This window comes from Vidua macroura, chromosome 5 (genome assembly GCF_024509145.1).
Source record: "Vidua macroura isolate BioBank_ID:100142 chromosome 5, ASM2450914v1, whole genome shotgun sequence".
Taxonomy (NCBI): domain Eukaryota; kingdom Metazoa; phylum Chordata; class Aves; order Passeriformes; family Viduidae; genus Vidua; species Vidua macroura.
In genome coordinates, this window is record NC_071575.1 from 12,170,797 (window position 1) to 12,187,179 (window position 16,383).

At 38.5% G+C, this 16,383-nt stretch overlaps 1 protein-coding gene across 2 annotated transcripts in view; it reads right to left on the reverse strand.

Annotated features, from left to right (window-relative positions):
* The window catches only part of KITLG (KIT ligand), a 52,350-nt gene extending 36,273 nt beyond the window's left edge, over positions 1-16,077 (reverse strand). For both annotated transcript variants that reach the window (XR_008437172.1, XM_053977950.1), the window contains exon 1: positions 16,020-16,077. Coding sequence is in view for 1 of the 2 variants with exons in the window: in XM_053977950.1 (XP_053833925.1) it covers positions 16,020-16,034 (15 nt within the window). In the remaining variant the exon portion in view is untranslated. The remainder of the gene's footprint in view (positions 1-16,019) is intronic.
* Between the last annotated feature and the right edge of the window lie 306 nt (positions 16,078-16,383).

Consider the following 16,383-nt stretch of genomic DNA (forward strand, 5'->3'; position numbering starts at 1 on the left):
GCCAGTCCTCCTTGAAAGACATTCAGAAGATTGGTATTATTGGAGCATCAATCTCTGTGCTGACTTTATCTGCGCCATGTCACAGCAGGTATCAGTTTTCAAAGACACTGTGCGCTTCAGGTAACTCCTGGGATAGGTAGGCTCCAGAAAACAGTTTTTTGTATCCCACTCCTTTGATAAGATAGCTTATATTTTTAATAGGACTGGATAAAACCAAATAGAAAGAGTGGAGTAAAGTGGGATTGGAGGGAATAATCACAGACTCATTCAGGCTGGAAAATAAGATCAAGTCCAACTGTAAACTGAGCATTGCCACCACTAAACCATGTCTCTAGGCATCACACCTATACATCTTTAAAATACCTCCACAGTTGATAACTCAACCACTTCCTTGGGCAGCCTGTGCCAGTGCTTGGTCACCATTTTGGTGAAGAAATTTTTCCTAATGTCCAATCTAAACTTTCCACAGCACAACTTGAGGCCGTTTCCTCTTGTTCTATTGCTCATTACTTGGGAGAAGAGATCAATTCTCATCTGGCTACAAAATCCTTTCAGGTGACTGTAGAGAGCTTATCACTCTCCTGAGCTTCCTTTTCTCCAGGCAAAACATCTGCCCAGCTCCCTTAGCTGTTTCTCTTCAGACTTGTGCTCCAGACCCTTCACCAGCTCTGCTGCCCTTCTCCGGACACGTTCCAGTACCTCAGTGTCTTCCTTGTAGTGAGGTATTCAGGACTGGACAGAGGATCTGAAGTGAATCTTGGGAAATTATCCCAGATCGTTACTGTTCTGATGGTTAAAAGCCTGGTACTGTTCAGTGTAAGTGACAGTGGTTTATATCAATGCATTCTCATGGAAACGCTGCTCCTTTGCTTGTGCATTTATACTCCCATCTTTCTGGTGAATTGTCTTCATGCACTTATGAAAATCAACCCTACTATTTGAGTCTTTGCTATGCATCATGAAAAAGTCTATTTGACTTTCATTGCTTCATGACAAAAAAGCAACATAAACTCCCCCCAAACCTCATGGAAATAAACAAAAATTTCTCTCTTACTTCTTCTCAGATAACAAATTTTACTTATTTGCTTTTTATAGTACCTTAGTTTCACAGAGTTCTCTTCTCCAAAAAGTGTAAATATAGGACTGCCCTAACTCTTACTAAGTATTGTTACAACTGTCACAGTGGGTGCAGCATCCAACCAGGTGGTTGCTTCTGAAGCGAAGACAAACAAACTAACACTAAGTCACGCAACCTTTAAATAAGATCTCTCCTCATTAGTCAGAGCAGTTTCTCCCATTGATAAGTAACTGTTGACATAAAAAGTACACCCAATCTACTTTTCACAAAAGCTGGCTTCTTTGGATATATTCCAGACAGCAGCACTGGTGTCAACTTAAAGGTTTGAAACAGGAAATAAAAAGTTTTCTCTTTGATCCCCCCAAAAAACCCAGCTGAGAACTTTCCATATTATGATGTAACATGTATGTTGGTGAGGAAAGTGATTTTGTATTTTGAAGACTCTTGTGGTTTAAGCCCAGATGGCAACTAAGCACTACACAGCTGCTCATTCACTCTTCCTCCCCACTGGGATCTGGGAGAGAATCGGAAGAGTAAAAGTGAGAAAACCCAAAGGCTGAGATCAAGACAGTTTAATGGGACATAAAAAAAAAGAAAATAATAAGGGTAACAATAGTAACAAAATAATTAGAATATACAAAACTAGTGATGCACAATGCAATTGCTCACCACCTACTGACCTGCCAGTTCCCAAGCAGCAGTAGCCATCAGCCAGCTTTCCCCCCATTTATATGGTTAGCACGATGCCATATGCTATGGAATATCCCTCTGGCCAGTTTGGGTCACCTGTCCTGGCTGTGTCCCCTCCCAGATTCTTGTGCCCCTCCAGCCTTCTCACTGGCAGGGCATGAGAAGCTGAGAAGAAGTCTTTGACTTAGGGCAAGCTCTACTTAGCAACAACTAAAAACATCAGCATGTCATCAATATTTATTCTCATACTAAATCCAAAACACAATGCTATACCAGCTATTAGGAAGAAAATTACCTCTATCCCTGCTCAAGCCAGGACAAAGAGATTTAAAAAAATAAAACAACTAACCAATCAGAGAGTTAGCCAGGCCTGTGGTGAAAGTTTTCAACACCAACACTGATGAAAGAAGGTCATTCTGCTCTACAGCTGCATTAAATTTGGATCTTTTGGGAAATAAATAAGAGATATTTTAGGTTTCCTTCTATCATCAGTAGTGACACCTGAAATTTTAAATATAAGTAATAAAAACTGTTATTTATTCTTTTGGAATTCAAAAGATGCTTTTACAAGCATTATTCTAAACCTAAATTATTACCTTGGGGCATTACCTTTTCATCAAGGATGAAAAGTATTTTGAACACACTAATCTCCTGTAGCATGAGGGAGTGCCATTACACAACTCAGCTGCAGAAATGGGGCAAAGTTATGGTCTTCCATAGTGAAGCCTGTGTTTCTGCTCCTTTTCACTAATTTTCATCACAAAATTTACTTTATCCCACATAATGTCTATTAATGATGTGCCATTCATGACTTAGAAACATGACTTAACAGATTGAATGCTATATTTTACAAGTACCTTGTACATTGTGCCATAAGAGAATGAATGAGGAAAATTCAACAAAACAGTGCCTTCTTTGCCAGAAACAGTTTGTGATTTGAATAAAATACATAATCCTTTCCACATCATGTTCTGTCTGTTTTGAACAAAACATGTTGTTAGGCAATGAAGTCAGCTTCTGATCCCACAAACAGCCCCTGTGGACATTTTAACAATTATCCATAGTCAGTTTTTACAAAAACTGCCAAAGGTTTTAGTAAGATACTTTGGTAGGGGAAAAAATTAAAAGCATTTACAGGCAAGCTGCTTAACAGCCAGCATACTAAAAAACAAAAAAAGTGAAAAATGAAACCCACATCTCCTATCCTTGGTGTTAAGTTTTCATCTTCCTTCATCAAGAGATACAAGAAAACCCCTGAGGACTTTCAACATGTTGAACACCTTTGTTACAACAAAAATTCTGTTCTTTGTACAGAGCATTTCTTGGTACAGTAGTAACCTGACCATTAGCCAGTGTAATGTCAAGGTATTTCCCTGGGAAATGTGTAAGTTTAAACCTTACCATTCAAAAACTTGGACCCCATGATTCCATATTTGTCAATAACCAAACACAGTTTCATTGTGCTGACCACAAAAACACTGCTAGGCTTCCACTTCCCCTAAAACTATACATTTCTGAAGTTTCACTAGATCTTGAATATGTACTTCTTATCAGTTTACCTGAGAAACTAAGCTGCAGTAGCAGTGCTCCAAGAAATGTTTGTGAGAATCACGCAAGTTTATCTTAGCTGTTTCCAAATAACACAGAGTAAGAAAAAAATCAGGTTTAAAACACTTTCTGACTGGGAAAAAAGCCCCACAAAATGCTATAACTTTTTCCAGATCCCGATTTCAACTCAGTTCTCTCATATGTCAGACAGCATTTTATTTTGTACATAATTTGAATTGCATGTCTTGCTACACATATACAAAAACAAAGTGAACAATTTAGCTTTAAGGTAATGATTTGTAAAAGGATACACTGTTATTAGAATATAAGTACATTAAGAATGGATCTATATTTTTTTGTGAAAAGAATATTTATTCAAAGCAATAGACCAACGTATGAGGTTATTCTCAAATGCCTTGAAGCTTGTTAGACTGCAGAAAAATCAGGTAAGAGATACATCAAATTAGAAACTAATCTTCAAAACATTTAAGTATGCTTTCAAGACAACGTAGTGGGCAGCCAATAAGCCATTTACCTCAGCAAGCTGGAATTAAAAACACATTATGCCTTGTCTTAAAGTAATTACATTAGTATATTAGTAAGAAAAATCAACTGTATTTTTTTCAGGTTTTCGATCTAAACCAAAAGCATTTTCATATGCCAAAAATACTTTAGTTGTTATTATTATTCTAACTATATATTTTTACAGTAGAAAACAAGCATCAATTCCTTTTTCAAGATGAACTAAAATGCATAATGCCATTGTTAATTCTAAAAATTCTTTCTGAAATTATTTCCTGGGGCATATGTTGCTGGGTTTTTTTAAGAAAGCAAATTGTCAGAATGGCCATTTTAAGAATTTCAACCCATGTATAATGTTTTTCCAGGAAAATGTAAGTTTAAGATGGCAAAAATGGGGTGGGGCTGATCAAAATGCTTCCCTTAACACAAAAATTCAGCAACTGCATTACTGCATCAGAAACTCAAGCATATTTTTAATTCCTACACACCTCTAAAAGTGGACACACTTTTACGTGCTTTTTCCTGCTAACACTGAAGTGCTGTACAAGAGTACCTTTCAGGAACGGTGCATGGAAACTCCACTGGTTTTCAATGGCTAGAGCTGTGCAACAACTTTACACAAAATTTTGACTTCTCACCATTGATAGTGACATAGTAAAAGAACAATCTTTCAGTATAAACATCTCAGCTGTCATTGCTTTCACATGTAGTTGAAGTTCAGCTACAATACATCTTAAAGTGTTTTCCTTTCCTCTAAGCTAAAGGCTGAATTGTTACAGATGGTAATTTTGGCAGATGGTTGTATATGAAACTGAGTTTATAATTAGGCCAAACCTGACTTGTACAATTAAGGCAATGAAGATTTGGAAAATAAGAAGTGTCAGATCAGTACATGATTAGTCTGGTGCCCACTGAAAACTGAAGAAAGCTGATCATTCAGATTTACAGAATACATTGCCTATATGAAAATTTCTTCTGAATTGCATGAATTAGAAGATAAGAAACATTTCATGCACAGAGTGTAAACTGAAATAACCATGGTGTTTTACCTACTTAAGTGTATAATCCCTTTTTCTTCAGTCAAGGCTAATGAGATGGTCTGAAGCCATCTAACAGCTCTGACAGCATCTAACAGCTCCCTGCTGCTGAGGGCTCCTTCTCTGCAGCTTCCCTCCCCTCTGACATTCACCTGACCCCTAAGCAAGCCAGTAAATTCAAAGACAGTGACTAGCCAATTCAGCTGAGATACAAAAAGTAATCCCTGAGGAATGAGCAGAGGAGGAGATGAGAAGTGCAAGGATGAGAAGACCAGGACTACCCCTTTCTGGATATGACCCCTTGGGCTTGCTCTAACATATATCAAGCTGCATTTCAAGCCATATTATATCTAGTGTCAAAAACCTTTCCAGACTGGTAATTTTGTGTTAAGGAGGCATTGCCAGTTTTAGCCTCTTCTGTTAAATATTTATTTATTCTTGTACCAAGAAAGGATCAGTAATGTCCAGCAATCATCTCTCTACTACTTTCTGCATATCATTCAGTAGTTTCTTGCAATCAATTTTCAGTCTCTCTTCATATGCAAATTGCTCCCTTATAATGCTTTTGCCTGTTTTAAGACCCCTATTTCTGTTATACTCTTTTTTTCAATGGGAAAACCAGAACTTTTTTCAGCATGGCTGACAATCACTATCATAACAGCACTCCCCTTTCAAATTTCTCTTTCTGCTCCTACTGCATCCTGATATGCTATCTGATTTGTTCTACTATGGGTACAATATAGGGATTTTTCATTCATTTTCCTGACCAAGCATTGCTACAAGAACATAAATAAGAGCTTGTAAGTAGCTTTTAGAAGTAATTGAAATGGCCGTTATTAATTCAGTTACAATTAGTTCAAAACATTCCTTCCAAAATGCATCCCCCTTGCTCTTCAATACAACAAACTCCACTTGCCATCAAGCCATCTGTTCTCCCATCTCCTCTAAACCTTTACAAAGTTCCTCAGAATCTCTTTTAATTTCAATTAACCTGAGTAATTTATGTAGCTTGCACATGTTGTCATCAATCTGTGAACCCTATTACCAGATTGAACTATATGAGGTTACTGACAATTAGAGAACATTACCTTTTAGGTTTTTGCCATGTTACAAATTAATGACTTGTTCCTATACTTTACTTTTTGTCCTAATTAATTTTTTTTCCTCAGACTGTTATGATAAGAGAGATACTCTATGGGACTACTTAGGTTTTTTTATTAGGTCTTTATTTTTTAAAAATCCAAATAAATAATTTCCATTCTTTCTCATTCATCCATTTTGAAACACAAATATAATTTGTGCATTGAATGCATTTCTTTCAGAGGAACTGGGCTTTTATATTACCTTTCACTGAACTCTATTAATACAGAGTTCCCATCTGCCTTCCACCAAGCGAATTAAATACAGCAAGATCTGCTAGCAATGCAACAATAGAGGCAAGCTGGTAAGAAAAATTCTTTTCAACTCTGGACATATTCATTAATTCTAAAGACAAGAATAAAGAGTTAATGTGTTCAGAGGTACTGTATATTTAAGAAAATGAAAAAAACACCATGTTCACCTATTTCTATGAAGTTATTATCACCTTGTCTTTACCTTAAAATTAACCTGACTTACAATTTATATCCTGCCCTTAACTTTACATCTGTTCACACAAATTGTATTTTTAATATGCTGGTGGTTTGTGGGTGGGTTTAGAGGTTTTTTGGGTTTTTTTTTGTTTATTTGGTTGGTTGGTTTTGGTTTTGATTGGGATTTGTATAGACTAACAACAACAAACTCCATCAAAGTGTTTCTGGTATTCCACTGTTTTCCCCACAATTCTTCTATGTGTCCAGGAAGAACAGGCACATTCCTATGATATATACCAACATGCAAGTGCTCTCAGCTTGCAGTTAAGGGACATAGGATAAATCCCAGCTAACTTCATCATCACAGAATTGTGACCAAAGAATTAATATGAATGTAATTCACATGATAACTCAATGTTTTTATTTGAGTTATGCTAACTAGAGAGAACTGTAAATAACTAATCTTAAACCTGAAGCTTTACTTGTGGCTTTCCTTAAAAAAAACCACAGAAATTGTGGGGTAAACATTCCAAAAAGAAGTTAAGTCATTCAGCTTACACTACGGAAATGCGCACATAACTGGACAAAAAAAAAAATCTGACCAAAAAAGCCCCCTAAGTCTGCCCAATTTTGAAGAAATATAAATGCCTCTTAGATGCAAATGCCTATAAAGCATAACTCTTACAACAGTAACACAGTATTATGAATCTAGTTAAATAACTGAGATTAAATGTTAGGTATCCTCACTGCATCTGCAACAATACAACAATACAACAAAACACAACACTTTGAAAAAACAGCTATTTTACCTTACTTTTATTTGTAACTTTCACAGAGGTTGCTCATTAAAAAATGGAATTGCAAACCGCGTGTAGTGTGATAAAGAGCTTTACACTTGGTCAAAAGTATTCATGTGAATTAGAAAGAATGGCAGCTGTCAGTAGTGAAATTATTCTGGTACATGTTCAACAGCATTCTTGTTATAGATGTGCTGATAGAAAAACTCATACAAATATTGACACAATATATTATGTTTTCTAGGATTATTTTTACAGCTAGTTCTCAAATGTTTCCTAGGATCATTCTTATTAAAGAAGACACATTAATTTGCCTGGCCTATTATGAAATTTCTTTGGCTTCCATAATTAATCTCACAGCAAATATAACTCATTGTTGAGAAGATTAGTGTAAATATCCTCAGAGCATATACTTTTCAAAGAGTCTGCACTCTAAAATTCCAGTAAGACTAGTTATGCATTTTCATAAATGAGTCAATTTTTTAGCAAGTTTGCTTGAGTGACACATCAATTTTTACAGGAGAAAAAAAATCTTCCCTGTTTTACAGGAATTGCGCCATTTACTTTGAAATAAGTAATGGAGTATGTATGTTAAGACGAGACTCCATCATAGCCAATAAAGCAAAAAAGAACATAATTGCTTGACAAATAGCATTTTGGACAGGTACTAATTCAACAGTAACTGAAACTGTTCTTGGATGCAATGGACTTGTTTCAATAGAAATAAACCAGATTTTAGTAGACTAAAAGCAGATTAACTTCACATATGTCTCAGGCCATTTGCAAATGTCAACAACATTCTGTTACAGTGGGAAATGACCAACAGTACTGTAGAGAATCTGACCATTACTGGCAAATGTTTAGCTGATCCCTAAAACCTAGAAGTAGGAAGAGATTTTTTTTTTAATGCACTGAGGAGAATGAGAAGATAGAAATTCACTTCAATTATTTAAAGAACTTATATAGATCAGAACTTTTTAAAAGTAAAATGAAAGCCCTAAATCAGGCATTTCTCACTCAGTTAGGTAACAGATCTGAGAGGCACAGGGGAAAGCAATAACAACTACTTCTAAAAGGATTTGCTTAAAAAAAAATTAAAAAGCAAGAATTTTCTTAATATATTAAGAAAATTACTGACTTTACAAAGAAAAAAAAAGTATTATCACTTCTAGAAATGGCAGGCCAGTATTTCTTCCAAACTGTAATATTCTTTACCAGGGTTTACAGAAGATCAAAGCATCTTCCATGACAGTATTTAAATTTACAGTTTATAAGAAAGGTTTGCATTTCCTAGAAAATAAAGCAATGCCCATCAGAATCATTTAAACTGATGTCAAATACAGCACTGGTAGTTTTTGCTGTTAGAATACGAATGCAATCCAGACATTGCTGAAGCGCAGTAACTTGAAAAAGACACCAATTATGAATACTGAAGATACATTTTTTTCCACTAATTTTTAAAATAACTACCAAAAAGCTCTGTTTATTCAGGAGCATGCTTTTTAATCCAAACGAAAGAGGGTGCCAAGCGGTGTTATACAAGCTTCCTAAATTCATTTGGCTGACTAATGCTCCTATTCCTGCATGCTTCAAAGTAATAAAAGAAAAACAAATCTCAGGAAGAACTGACATTCAGATCTGTATCAGCTTAAAGACATAATGCCTAATATTGTCTGCTTGCTATTTAATGCAAAAGACAAATTTTGCTGAGTTCACTTAATAATGAGCAAATGGAGGGTGGAAATTAGAGGCTTGGAACTTACAACAGACTATTAGCATGTTTAAATTTCAACCTCCCTAAATTTCTAAGCACTTCTTTTCATTTAGTGAATTATTTTGCATACATACAGCATATTAATTTAAATGTATCATGACTGACTCCTTAATATCTTACTTCAGTTAGACCACAAAAGCCAGCACCTTGGTATCATACTCCCATTTTATACAATTATGAAATCCCCATAAAGAGACAGGAATTTTTTTGGACCAACATGAAATGGAGGAAGAAACTTTCCTACACACTTTAAACCCTTCACATTTACAGGCACTTTACAACATTAAACATTACATATTATTTTATATCAGTATTATACACTAATATAATAATTAAAGTTTAAATATATTAATTTCTTTAAAATTAAATTTTTATATCAGTGTACATATCAGTATTACACCACATTTTCAGAATGTGTTATATACACATCATCAAGTTCATTCTTTTGTCCTGGAAACAACTCTTACAAAAAGAGTTGCTGTATGCTTTGCATAGAGTTAATTTTGTGTTTTAAAGAGAGATAGATTGCCAGGACATGCACAACTTGGTTTTACAGTCTGACTTATACTGCCAGAATAACTTTTTTCCAAAAGTAATTAAGAGGTCATGTGGTACTAAACAGAACAAAGAATCCATCCAGTAATGATGTATCATGCTGCAAATATAAAAGGAAGACATACCTTGGTCTGCTGATACAAACTAAGCATAAGCTAGTGAGAAAAGTTATAAAACAGTGTAATTCACTTAGGAGGAAAGACACCGGAAGGTTATCTATACAAGTCATCCTGACTACATCAAGTGCAGAGATACCAGCCATAGCAAATGCAGAATTTAGGTCCACAATAAATACACCGCATACACTTCACCTATCTCTAAAGCTGTATTTAGGGTGCTTCTAAAAACTTATCAAATATATCTAAAGAAGAGATGACAGACTAATTGGACTAAATTTATCCTTGGCCTTAACTGCCAGTGAACTGATGTCCTTGGAGCTGATGGCAGCAGAACAAATGAAAGGCAGAAGATCTGCTAAATAAGACACCGGATAAGGGTTTATTGTCACTAAGACATTTACGGTGACTGAAGCCAGGTTCAGTCACATGGGATTGGCCAAGCTACAAGAACAGATATGTCAGACAGACTGATATTTTCAGACTCTGACTTGAAAATACTTAAATCTTTCTGAATGGAGGTTCAGAGGGTGGCATGATTCACAATCTGTGAATTAGGAGTTGTGGTCTGAAATAGTCTCCCCCACATTCTTAGCTCATGTGTAAGCCACCCTCAAGACTGAACAAATAAAGCTTCAAAAGAACAGCTTCAACAAGATTAACTAGATAGTCAGAAGCTTCCCAGAGACTTAGTATGCTACCCAAGAAAACATGTGAACGTGTGTCTCTCTCACTCTAGTGCGTATGTTCACGTAAACTTTTCTAGACTAGCTTTTCAGTCTGGATTGAATCTAAGTTGTTCACAAATTCAGAGTTAATTGCTGTAGACCATGCATGCATCCTTTTGTGACAGCCCAGGCTAAACCTGCATACTTTGCAGAGCATCGGTCTAAGCCGAAGTGTGTAGCCCATTGCCTGGCCCAGCTCCAAGGCTGCCAGGACACAACATCTCCCTCTGACTTCCCAGCTCTGCTGCATAAAACCAGGGAGAAGCCAGTGAGGGTAGAAGAGGACTGAGATACCCAGCTGGACTTCTAGAAATTCTTCACTGGAACATTAACAAATACATGCGAATGACTGTTATACAGGTGCCAGATCACGGGAGAAAGGGTGGCTCTTGTGGCTTGGGCTAAATATGATCTTGAGGGTCCTAAACTCGATTTTCTCCATTGAGTAGGTTTTGCAGCAAAAGTGAAGGAAAAGAAAAATAAACAAGTGTTCTTTAGCAGCAGTGAAAGATTAGGGCTGGGAGGTAAGTGAAAGGTGACTTTTCAGAAGACCTGCTTGAGAGATCCTTCCAGGAGCACTGACCACCATGAAGCAGCAGTTAGCTATTGTCCCTGCAACAGAGGAGCCTGCACTCAGTCCCCCAAGCCTGCACCACATGGTCTCACTTTCACTGTAGCTTCAAGTGATGATGAAATAGCTTGAAGCGAAGCATTTACCTCTCCACTTTGCAAAACAGTGTGCTCCACAGTGTGGCTGCAAAGCAGTGAGAACCATAAGGGACTTCTTCAGGCAATATCTGCAGTGGTATCTTGCTGATGCTAGACCTGATGCTATTTTCACCTTGCGCCCCAAATTAGGTCTGCTCCACACAACAACAATAATGGCAAAACACATATAGAGCAGAAAATTCCTAATGAGATTTAAAATCATTACTGTATCCATCTACCTTGTATAATTTAAACCTGGTTTAAACGAAAATACAATCATTCACCCAGTGGTTATTAGATAAATCTAGGAAATCAGATGACAATTGTTTCCTATACTAATATGACCCAAAGTGTTCATAAATCTGAACTCCTAAACTGGCTTTAATTCAGACATACAGTAGAATTAATGTCTTCATTATCATACTATGAATGATCTCTGATATTGTACATGCTACCATCTTTAATAAAATACAATACTTAACACCATTTTTGTTTTCTCGTATTTTCATTCACATACTAATAGATGTCTGATACTATTTACATTTGTCAATAAGTAAAACCATCCAGCAAAGAAATCTGTATTTCATGTGCTCCCATGTGCAACCAGTTATTTCAGCATCAGTAATATTTACGAAAAGTCAGTTTTGTAGGTTTACATTTGCCTACCTACATGTAGGTAGGCAATACAAACATGGGCCAAACAACAAAATTAAAAGAGCAGTGCTACCCCTTGCCACTCACCTTACATTCATCCATCTCCTTTTCCCACAATCACATGGAGAAAAACACAACCAACAAAAAACAAGCAGTTTTACAGTGTGTTTAAAAGGCTGACTAATCTCAGGTTTGGCACACCAAAGACCAGGGCGAGAACAAGCACTTTCGTTTTCATGTCAGCTCCCACAACACTCAAATGGAATTGCGTAGGGAGATTTTTCCTTCCTTCGCTTCTAATAAATGGGTGTTGTGTTTACATACTGCATACTGAGCATTGCCCATCCGAAGCCAAGAGCTGCATCTTGCCAACTCTTAACTTTCATACAATATGGTGATTACATGAGCCAGCATACCATTAAATCACATAACAAAACTTGGAGAATGGCACTGTCAGCTTGCAGAGCCGTACCTGAAGGACTGACATGCAGTGCATAAAGCGAAAAACCAGATTTCAGTGCAATGGCAAAACTGGGTCAGGAGAAGACTGGGTTACTGGCCTCACTTTAAATGACAAAGCCAAGTGCCAAATAGTTCACAGAGATAAAAGCTTGGAAGGCACATAATAAAAGCAGGTGAAGAAAATAAATAAATAAAATATTTAATAATAAGTTAATATATAAATAATATTTATTTATAAAATAAATATTTATATCTATTTATATTTATTTATAATAATAATCTTAATAAATTATAATTAAATTATCAATATTAATAATTTAATTAATAATTATAATTAAATTATTAATATTAATAATTATAAATAGTTATATTTATTTTTATATAAAATATAAACTTAAATAAATAAAATAGCCTCTTTATTCCAGGATGTTCTTTACAGCTGCAGTACTTGCAAACTGGCTTCCCTTGAGCAGAGTCAAAACCAGGGGAACAGAGACCTTAATCCATTGCTTAACAATAGCACAGCATCTTCCTGGCTACAGCAAATTCTCTTTTTCTATTTAATGAGCAGCAGATCTATACCTGCCATGAGCTCCAAATATCTTCCAGTTCCTAGTGTTTATTTTTTTGCAGAATGAGCAAGAAAGACTGATGATCAGAAGTCACTATTTCCCCTAAAAGCATGCTCACACCAAGGTATCAGGTACCTGATTTGCATTTCTGATTTAGCCTGCTGATAAGAGACTAGAAGTGCCAATTTAAGTACTAATTCTTTTTCCAGGTACCGGTCTGCAATAATTTCTACAGAGGCTTCCACTTTAGTGACACAAACATACTGATAGGACAACCTAAGGTGATAATTTAACTGCCAACAATAATGCACACATTCAGAGGTAGAAAGCTGCACTGAAATCTAAGACACTTTCAATACTGAGGTTTCTAAGAGGATGTGTATCTAACTTACTGCAGAAGATCAAGTGCCTCAACCATGTATCTGTGATACCTTATCTGCCTTCAGAGCTACCCCATAGATGACCCCTCTTTGCAATATATTTCTTAGTAACTTAATCCTATTTAGATTGTCTTCAAATCAGACAAAGAACAAGCAAATCAGAAAACTGCTACATGTTTTTGCAAGATCATATCACACTGGCACCACTAACCCTGTTTTATTCAAATTGTAAAAAGCTGTCCAGATGTCAGTGACATTTTATTTGTTGTCATATTAGCATGCAAAAGGACATAAACTCACTTCTGATAATAGTTTTAATTACTAAGTATATAAGCCTACAAATCCTCTCATCCAAGTAATCCTTCAACAATATTAAGTCATGGAAATAGTCTCATTGAAAAAGGATTTGTATGACTGAACCCTAAATGCTTAATCACTTCTTTAAGGAAATCATGACTTACAAAGAAAAATCCAGGTGTTGGTATGTTTAAAACAGGGGGGTTATGTATCCATCAAACCACGTAGTTTCATAAACATCATTTCTAGGACTGACACTGTTGGGGAATGTGCTTCTGCAGTTCCTGTGGTTTCTCAGGTTAAGACTGATTTAAATAAACAGACCAACTTGCTCACATTGAGTCTAGTGCTCAACACGACTCTTCTTTCAGCACTTTCGTTGTACTGACGTATGACTCATTTACTCCTCCAGCTGCACTAGTTATATATTATCACTGCGCAACATTACCTCAAAATCAAAATCCCTGATTTATTTTAAACAATATCCAGGCATTACCAAGTGTTTGCAAGGCTCAGTGAGTTGTGTGGTTCTTGCTTTCTGTACTACGTCTATTGCAGAATATTTTATTGTAAGAAATATTAACATCTTTCCCAGTTTTCCGATCTTGTTCTTTCCACTATGACAGTTACCAGTCTAGACAATGACTAAAGTAGCCATAGGAGAGCATATAGATTAAGATTTACTTTTATGTGTCGAGTGCCCTCATGTGATTAAGTCCTCTTTCTTGTACCCACTTCACTTGCTCTCTCTCTCTCTTCACAGGGTCTTCATGGCTTTAATTGCAAGTCTTCTTGAAGTATCTCCTGCTCTGATCCCCTTCAAATGATTAATGGTATGGTATCACGTTTGTCTGCTACTCCTTAAAATACAGCAAACAACCCTTTGGAGAACTAGGAGTCTGTCAGTGCCTCCAAAAAGCAGGAAGTATAACTGCTTGAAGGCTGACAGATGCTTCACCACCATGACAAGAAGCTGTTCCACAGGCTACAGCTTGTGAGCCCCTGAGTCAAGCCATATGGTCCTGAATGCCAAGACTGCCTGTCTTTCCCAGTTTACTGGGAGAGAGGGATTGTTCCTGCTTTGCTCTGAATTTGCAAAAGTAGTCTGTTGACTTTTATAAGTTTACAGTTCAAATGTAATAAAATGCTTGACTGCTTCCACTCATAAATCTTCATTCGTAAACACATAAACACGGCTCTCAGACTTTAAGAGACCCTTCACAATTAATAATCTATTCAGCATGTTTAAATAATTGTGTATACAGGGTCTGAAACATCTTTGTTCAAGGCATCTATAGTAAACTAATGTGAATAACAGCAATGGATATACATCGCTAAAATTCAGAGCTGATAATTTAAGATAAAACTCCGGTGTACTTCAGCATCACAAAAATTAAGTCTCCAAGTTTTAAGTTCTCAAACATGGGTACATTCTCCAGGGCTTTGGCCAGGTGAAATTTAAATATTTCAGAAAGTGAGTACTTCTAATTCCTCTCATCTGTTGAAAAATTATTTAACTACCCAAAATACTTTGGTAAGATCTTTTTTTTTCAATATGCTTTACGTCTTTTCCAGTGACTGTATTCTGAATGTCTTCACTGGTGTGTAGGTGACCCAGCAATTGCCAAGAAACAGACGAAGGCAAAAAGTATCTCGCTTCTAACGCAGAAATGTAGAAGGGAAAAGCCCCCAGCGCAGAGGCAGCGGTGTGCGTGTCCATGCATTGTTCTCTCCCGGAGCAGTCCTGGCTCTCGCTGGGGTTTGCCCGGATAGAGAGTATCGGCGGCACCTTGCGAAGTCCGGCCTTAAACTTTCTCCCGTTAGAGTTTCCTTGAGCCACTTCTTGTTACAATTTTCCACTCATGTCTGCCCCTTGCTTCCTTCTAAAAAACGCACAGCATAGTGACCGAAATATCTACACAACCTCCAGAAATAATGGCAAGGGCTCCCGCAGCGGCACTGAGCGGCACTGCCCGGCGGGATGCGTGAGGACGAAGGGCGAAATACCGGGGTTCCCACAGCACCCGCCCGGCGCCGCACGCTGGAGCGGCGTGCGGGGAGACACCGGGAGCCGCAGCCAAAGCACTGCTGCCCCCGGTTATTTCATGTTCTCGCACTCGTCAGGGTAAGACAGACAACTGATTTACTACGGCAATTTTTCCCAGCGCCTTCCGAGATCTCCCAAGACTCGGCCGCTGGTCCGGCCGTCTGTTGCAACTTTTCCACGGGCTGCGGAACGCCGAGGGCAAGACCGGGCGGTATTTTATTTTTTTTTTCTCCTCCTCACCTCGCTCCCCCAACCCGTTCCCCAGCGGCAGCGGCTGCCACTCCCGGCGGGTATCCCCCACCTCTCGGACAGCCCGGGAGCCGCCCGCGGCAACCCCGCGGACGCGCACTCCCCGCCCGGCGGCTGCCCCGGCCCGCGCCCCTCTCCGCGCCAGCGGCCCCGGCCCCGCTCCGCCGGGGAGCCGCGGGGCAGCCCCGCCCGCGGGCAGGTGGGTGCCCCCCGCCGCCGCCTGGCCGCACTCACTTGTGCCTTCTTCATAAGGAACGGCAGCGCTGCAGTCCAGCCCAGCCGGCCGTGTGCAAACTCCCTTCAGCGGAACTGTAGCTCCAGCATAATGCAGCAGCCGATAGTCCACGCATTGGGGTTGCCCACGGCGAGCCCCGCGCTGCCTCCGCCCGTCCCGCCGCCCCGCTGCGCCCCCTCCCCACGGCCTGAGCGTCCGCGCTCACTGAAGCCACCGCCGGCCCCCGGCCAGGTCTTTTATATCTCCGATCTGCCTCCAACAGCGGCGGCGGCGGCAACCCAGGCAGGACACGCCTTTCCCCTCCCTCCCGCCCTCCCGGAGGACCAGGAGCCCAGGCAGACCCTGCGGGCGGGGGGGGGGGAG